Source organism: Geospiza fortis, unplaced genomic scaffold, assembly GCF_000277835.1.
Source record: "Geospiza fortis unplaced genomic scaffold, GeoFor_1.0 scaffold743, whole genome shotgun sequence".
Lineage (NCBI taxonomy): Eukaryota > Metazoa > Chordata > Aves > Passeriformes > Thraupidae > Geospiza > Geospiza fortis.
In genome coordinates this window covers 3,677-11,041 of record NW_005055046.1, presented here as the reverse complement: position 1 = coordinate 11,041, position 7,365 = coordinate 3,677, and the positions used below count along the sequence as shown (strand labels likewise).

The following is a 7,365-nucleotide window of genomic DNA, read 5'->3' as shown; positions in this document are numbered from 1 at the left end:
CCCAGCGCGCCCCGGCCCCTGCGGCACAGGGCGAGAGTCACCAAAGGGCCCGAAACGGCCCCAAAACGGCCCCGAAACGGGGCCCGGCCTCGCCTGGGCACCCCCAGACACCCCGGGCACCGGGGCCGGTCCTGGAATGTTCTGGAATGTTCCTGAGGTGCTCCCGGGGTGGTCCTGAAGGTGTCTCTGGAATGTTCTGGAATGTTCCTGAGGTGCTCCCGGGGTGGTCCTGAAGGTGGTCCTGGAATGTTCTGGAATGTTCCTGAGGTGCTCCCGGGGTGGTCCTGAAGGTGTCTCTGGAATGTTCTGGAATGTTCCTGAGGTGGTCCTGAAATGTTCCATAGGGTGGTGCTGAAGGTGTTTCTGGAATGTTCCTGGGGGCGTTTCTGGAATGTTCTTTGGGGTGTTTCTGAAATGTTCCTTGGAATGCTCCTGGAACGTTCCCTGGTGCTACTCTCGGAACATTCCTGGGGTGTTGCTGGAATGTTCCTTGGGATGTTGCTGGAATGTTCCTGGAGGTGTTTCTGGAATGTTCCTGGGGTGTTCTTTGGAATGTTCCTTGGGTGGTCCTGAAGGTGTTTCTGGAATGTTCTTGGGGTGTCTCTGGAACATTCCTGGGACTGTTCCCGGGATGCTCCAGGGGATGTTGCTGGAATGTTCTTGGAGGTGTTTCTGGAATGTTCCTGGAATGTTCCTTGGGTGTCCCTGGGGGTGTTCTTGGAGGTGTTTCTGGAATGTTCCTGGAATGTTCTTTGGAATGTTCCTTGGGTGTCCCTGGGGGTGCTCTTGGAGGTGTTTCTGGAATGTTCCTGGAATGTTCCTTGGGTGTCCCTGGGGGTGCTCTTGGAGGTGTTTCTGGAATGTTCCTGGGGGTGCTGTTGGAATATTCATGAAAGTGTTTCTGGAATATTCCTGGGATGTTCCTTGGAATGTTCCTGGGATGTTCCTTGCAATGTTTCTTGGGGTGTTGCTGGAATGTTCCTTGGAATGTTCCTGGAGTGTTACTGAGGTGTTCCTGGGGTGTTGCTGGAGGTGTTTCTGGAATGTTCCTGGGAGTTCTCTTGGAATGTTCTTTGGGATGTTGCTGGAACATTCCTTGGGGTGTTCCTGGGGGTGTCCTTGGAGCATTCCTGGGGGTGTCCCAGGAATGTTCCTTGGGATGTTGCTGGAATGTTCCTTGGGCTATTTCCAGGGGTGTTCTTGGGGTGTTGCTGGAATGTTCTTGAAGGTGTTGCTGGAATGTTCCTGGAATGTTCCGGGGGGTTTGGGGCTCCCCTGGCCCGGATCTGGTGGGTTTGGGGTTTTTGGGAGGTGCCGGCACCTCGGGGGTGCTCAGGAGGTCCTGAAAGCACCAAAAAGGGCCTTGGGTGGTCCTAACACCACCCAACTTTGGAATGGAACGAGAAGAATTCGTAAAACCACTGAGCTGTGGCATCGAATGAAGAAGAGTTCCTACGAACACTGAACTGAGCAGTGCAAGGAGAAGAGTTCCTAAAAACCCTGGGATTTTGTCACCCGAACGAGAGAATTCCTAAAACCACCAAAAAATAGTCTTGGATGTCAAAAAATGGTCCTGGGGTGGGAGAGAATTCCAAAAACCACCAAAAATGGTCTTGGAAGATCAAGTGTGGTGAGGAAACTCCTAAAAAACCCCAAAGGAAATGGCCGGGGGAGAGAATTCCTAAAACCCACCAAAATCGGGTCTTGGAAATGAGAGAATTCCTAAAAAACATCGAGATTTGTGCCTTGGAAGTGAGAGAATTCCCATGAGATGCTCCTGGGTTGTGTCCATGCTGCTGGAATTCCTAAAAACCACCCAGGTTTGTGCCTTGGAAATGAGAGAATTCCTGTGAAATGTTCTTGGGATGTGTCCGTGTTGCTGAAATCCTAAATTGCACCCAAACTGTGCTCTGGAAGTGCCACAATTCCCATGAAATGCTCTTGGTTGTGTTGATGTTGCTGGAATTCCTAAAATTCACCCAAATTGTGCCTTGGAAGTGGAAGAATTCCTAAAAAATGTTCTTGGGTTCTGTTGATGTTGCTGAAATCCCAAAAACCACCAAGTTTGTGCCTTGGAAATGAGAGAATTCCCATGAAATGCTCCTGGGTTGTGTTGATGCTGAGAGAATTCCTAAACTCACCCAAACTGTGCCTTGGAAATGAGAGAATCCCTAAAAAAAACAAAATGTTCCTGGAGAGTGTCTTGGTATGTTGCTGAAATCCCAAAAACCACCGAATTTTGTGTCTTGGAAATGAAAGAGTTCCCATGAAATGCTCTTGGGTTGTGTTGATGTTGAAAGAATTCCTAAAAATTACCGAATTTTGTGTCTTGGAAAAGAGAGAATTCCCATGAAATGCTCCTGGGTTGTGCACAAATTATTAAAATTCACCCAAATTGTGCCTTGGAAGTGCCAAAATTCCCATGAAATGCTCCTGGGTTGTGTGGATGTTGACAGAATTCCCAAAAACCACCGAGTTTTGCACCTTGGAAGTGAAAGAATTCCTAAAAAATGCTCTTGGGTTGTGTTGATGCTGAAAGAATTCCTAAACTCACCCAAATTGTGCCTTGGAAATGAGAGAATTCCTAAAAAGATCAGAATGTTCTTGGAGTGCGTCTTGGTGTGTTGCTGGAATTCCTAAAATTCACCCAAATTGTGCCTTGGAAGTGCCAGAATTCCCATGAAATGCTCCTGGGTTGTGTTGATGTTGACAGAATTCCCAAAACCACCGAGTTTTGTGCCTTGGAAATGAGAAAATTCCTAAAAAATGCTCTTGGGTTGTGTTGATGTTGCTGGAATTCCTAAAAACCACCGAGTTTTGTGCCTTGGAAATGAGAGAATTCCTAGGAAATGCTCTTGGGTTGTGTTGAAGAATTCCTGAATTTGCCCAAATTGTGCTTTGGAAATGGGAGAATTCCTGTGAAATGTTCTTGGTTTGTGTTCATGTTGCTGAAATCCTAAAATTCACCCAAACTGTGCCTTGGAAATGAGAGAATTCCTAAAAATGTTCTTGGGATGGGTCCATGCTGCTGAAGTCCTAAGAATCACCGAGTTTTGTGCCTTGGAAATGAGAGAATTCCCATGAAATGCCCTCGGGCTGTGCTGGTGCTGCTGAAATCCTACAATTCCCCCAGAGTGGGCCTTGGCAATGAGAGAATTCCTACAAATGTCCTCGCTCTGTGGCCGCGGTGCCGCGTCCCTCGCCGGGGGCTCCTGCTGCTGCCTCTGGTGTTGCGTTTTTTGGGGTTTTGGGGTTTTTCTGTGTTTTTTCTCCTGGAGTTTTGTTTTTGGGGCGTTGCTTGGCCCCCCCAGTGTGGTGTGAGGGTGGGAGGAGGAGGAGGAGGAGGGAGGAGGAGGAGGAGGAGGAAGAGGCTGAATCTGCCTGGGACGGGCGAGGAGCTGGGGAAGGACAAACCCCCAACCCCCAAATTTGGGGAAGACCCCTGGGACCCCCAATTTTGGGAGAGATCCCAAAATTTTGTGAAAGACCCCCCCAATTTTTGGGAAGGATCCCTGGGACCCCCAATTTTGGGAAAGATCATTGGGACCTCCCTTTTTTGGGTAGGACCCATCAATTTTTGGGAAGGACCTCCTGAAACCCCCAATTTTGGGAAGGATTCCTGGAAATCCACAATTTTGGGAAGGACCCCTGGAACCCCCCACTTTTAGGAAAAACCCCAGGGATTTTTTGAGTGAGACCCCCCCCAGTTTTGTGAAGGACCCCCTGGCTCATCCTCCCCTTCCAACCCTCCCAAAATTCCAGGAATTCTCCCCAATTTCAAGCCCCTCCCTGCCCAGGTGAGGCTGCCCCGCCGTACCTGTCCCGCTCAGGTTGGGGTTGGTGTAGTCCCAGGTGTCCTGGTCGTTCTTGAACACGTTCAGACGGCTGGGCTGGGGGGGGCAGGGGGGGTTGGCACCTGCCCACCTGTGCCCAGGTACCCCCAGGTGTGCCCAGGTACCCCCAGGTGTGCCCCCAAATACCCGCAGGTGTCACCAGGTATGCCCAGGTATCTCCAGGTGTGCCCCCAGGTGTGCCCACATGTCCCATCTGTCCCCAGGTGTGCCCAGGTGTGTCCCCATAGATATTCCCAAGCACCCCCAGGTGTGCCCAGGTGTCCCCAGGTGTGCCTACATGTCCCAGGTGTGCCCAGGTGTGCCCACCTTGGCGTACTCGATCTTGAGGGTGCAGCAGCCCGAGTAGATGTCGGCGCCGTTGAGCGAGGCCTTGGCGCGCTGGGCGCTCTGCACCGAGTCAAACGTGAGCGGGTCAAGGAAACCACACTGGGCGGTTTGGGGCAACTCCTGAGGGGTTTGGGGCAATTCCCGACGGATTTGGGGCAACTCCTGAGGGGAGTTCAGAATTCCTGAGGGATTTGGAACTAGGGGAATTCCTTTTGGGGCAATTCCCGACGGATTTGGGGCAACTCCTGAGGGGTTTGGGGCAACTCCTGAGGGGTTTGGGGCAATTCCCGAGGGGATTGGGGCAATTCCCGAGGGGTTTGGGGCAACTCCTGAGGGGTTTGGGGCAATTCCCGACGGATTTGGGGCAACTCCTGAGGGGTTTGGGGCAACTCCTGAGGGGTTTGGGGCAATTCCCGAGGGGATTGGGGCAATTCCCGAGGGGTTTGGGGCAACTCCTGAGGGGTTTGGGGCAATTCCCGACGGATTTGGGGCAACTCCTGAGGGGAGTTCAGAATTCCTGAGGGATTTGGAACTAGGGGAATTCCTGATGGGATTTGGGACTGGGGGAATCCCTGATGGAATCTGGAATTCCCGAAGGGATTTGGGATTAGAGGAATTCCTGATGGGATTTGCGGATTTCCTGATGGGATTTGGGGCAATTCCTGATGAGGATTTGGGACTGGGGGAATTCCTGATGAGATCTGGGATTGGGGAAATTCCTGATGGGACTGGGGCAATTCCTGAGGGATTTGGGATTGGGGATATTTCCAACAGGATCTGGGGAATTTGGGGAATTCCTGACAGGATTTGGGGCGATTCCTGAGAGAATTTGAGACTGGGGGAATTCCTGATGGGATTTGGGAATTCCCAATGGGATTACGGGGAATTCCTGATGGGATCTGGGGAATTTTGGGACCTCAGAGGGGTGGGGACACGGGGACAGCCTCGCTCTGAGCCAGGTGGGGCCACCTGAGCTGTTCTGGTGACCTCGGATCCCCGTTCCCGGGGGAATTTGGGGCGCTGGGATTTCGGGGATCCCCCAGAACCCCAAATGCAGGTTTGGGGTGCGGTGTCTGGGATATTCCACCATGGCCTGCACGCCGTTCTTGCGGAAGATGACGATCCGCTGCACCGGCCCGCAGGGGTTGCAGATGGTGTAGAGCACGTCCTGGGGGGAAAGGGGGGTCAGGGGCACCCCAAAACACACACGGGACCCCAAAACCCATCTGGGACCCCAGAAATACAGCCCAGGACCCCAAACGCCCACTTAGGACCTCAAAAACTGAGATGGGAAATCAAAAACTGACACGGGACACCAAAACCCAGGTGAGACCCCAAAAATGCAGCCCAGGACCCCAAACATCCACCTGGAACGCCAAAAATACAGCGCAAGACCCCCAAAACCAAGCTAGGACATTCCAAACCTCCACCACCGTGGTGATGGAGTGGATGGGGCTGAGGATGGAGAAGAGCAGCACGTTGGTGGTGACCCCAAACCCCAACGAACCCCAGTGAAACCTCAATCAAACCCCAATCAAACCCCAAAACGCACCGTGGTGATGGAGTAGATGGGGTTGAGGATGGTGAAGAGCAGCACGTTGTTGACGCCGCGCGCGTCGTCGCTGTCCCCGGGCCGCGAGATCTTCTGGCTGGTGGAGTAGTTGACGAAGGCGGGGTGCCCGGCGAAGTAGATCTGGTTGTCGGCCGCGTAGTTGACAGCGTTGCAGGCGCCCAGGATGTCCTCGAACTCCACCAGGGCCTGGCGCTTCTTCGGCATCACCACCACGTAGCTGGGACGGGGGGACATGGTCAGCGTGGTGGCACCAACCCATGGTGGCACCAATTCATGGTGGCACCAATCCATGGTGGCACCAACCCCTGACACCACCACCACGTAGCTGGGATGGGGGACATGGTCAGCATGGTGGCATCACCTCGAGGTGTCACCACCCCGGTGTCCCCAGCACACTGTCCTCCTCACTGTCCCCGCCCCTGTGTCCCCCTTCCCCAGTGTTCCCACCCCATGTCCCCGGTGTCCCCACGTCCCCACCTGATGGGCCCGAACTCCTGCAGCGCCTCCACCAGGTCGGCCTCCACGATGCCGTCGATGAGGCCGCGGATGTGGACTCCTCAATATTCACCCCCCAATATTCACCTCCTCACAGATAATCTTTCCCATTTACCCACAGTATTCACCCCAACATTGCCCCCTCTCAATATCTAGCCCCTCAGAAATCTTTTATTCTCTCTCAGTATTTACCCCCCCAGGAAATATCTTTCTCCATTCCTGGGTATTTACTCCCAATCTTTACCTCTCAGCGTTTACTCCCTCAGAAAATATCTTTTTGCACTCCTCAGCATCTACCCCACCAGAGTTATTCCCTCAGAACAAATTTTTAACTTCTCTCAATATTTACACTCTCAAGGAGGATATTTTACTCCCCTCAGTATCTACCCCCAATATTTACCCCTCAAACGGGATCTTTTCCCCCCCCTCAGCCCTTCCCGCCATGTTTGTCCCCTCAGAAACTCCCTCCGCCCCGCTGGGTTTGGGGACAGCCCCGCTTGGTTTGGGGACAGCCCCGCTGGGTTTGGGGACGCTCCACAACCACAGGGACACCCCCAAACCCTGCAGCTTTAGGGCCAGGCTGAGGAAAAACGAGCCCCCTACGCCCCTTACATTATAACTTCCTCGAAGTTATATAAAACACCCAAAGCATTTATCTTCCTCAATATTTACCCCTCAGCATTTATTCCCTCAGAAAACATCTTCTTGGACTCCTCAATATTCACCCCCCAATATTCACCTCCTCACAGATAATCTTTCCCATTTACCCACAGTATTCACCCCAACATTGCCCCCTCTCAATATCTAGCCCCTCAGAAATCTTTTATTCTCTCTCAGTATTTACCCCCCCAGGAAATACTTCCTCCGTTTCCTGGGTATTTACTCCCAATCTTTACCTCTCAGCGTTTACTCCCTCAGAAAATATCTTTTTGCACTCCTCAGCATCTACCCCACCAGAGTTATTCCCTCAGAACAAATTTTTAACTTCTCTCAATATTTACACTCTCAAGGAGGATATTTTACTCCCCTCAGTATCTACCCCCAATATTTACCCCTCAAACGGGATCTTTTCCACCCCTCACCCCTTCCCGCCATGTTTGTCCCCTCAGAAACCCC

General features: G+C 52.4%; 1 protein-coding gene across 1 annotated transcript in view; it reads right to left on the bottom strand.

Annotated features, from left to right (window-relative positions):
- Nucleotides 1–6,305, bottom strand: part of LOC102045441 (heterogeneous nuclear ribonucleoprotein L) — a gene marked incomplete at its 3' end in the record, with an annotated part of 21,659 nt that extends 15,354 nt beyond the window's left edge. The window contains exons 1-6 of the mRNA XM_031065685.1: nt 6,232–6,305; nt 5,734–5,971; nt 5,264–5,349; nt 4,161–4,257; nt 3,818–3,890; nt 42–328 (exon numbers count right to left, since the gene is read on the bottom strand). Coding sequence (XP_030921545.1) covers nt 42–328; nt 3,818–3,890; nt 4,161–4,257; nt 5,264–5,349; nt 5,734–5,958 — 768 coding nt within the window. The remainder of the gene's footprint in view (nt 1–41; nt 329–3,817; nt 3,891–4,160; nt 4,258–5,263; nt 5,350–5,733; nt 5,972–6,231) is intronic.
- Nucleotides 6,306–7,365: the final 1,060 nt, after the last annotated feature.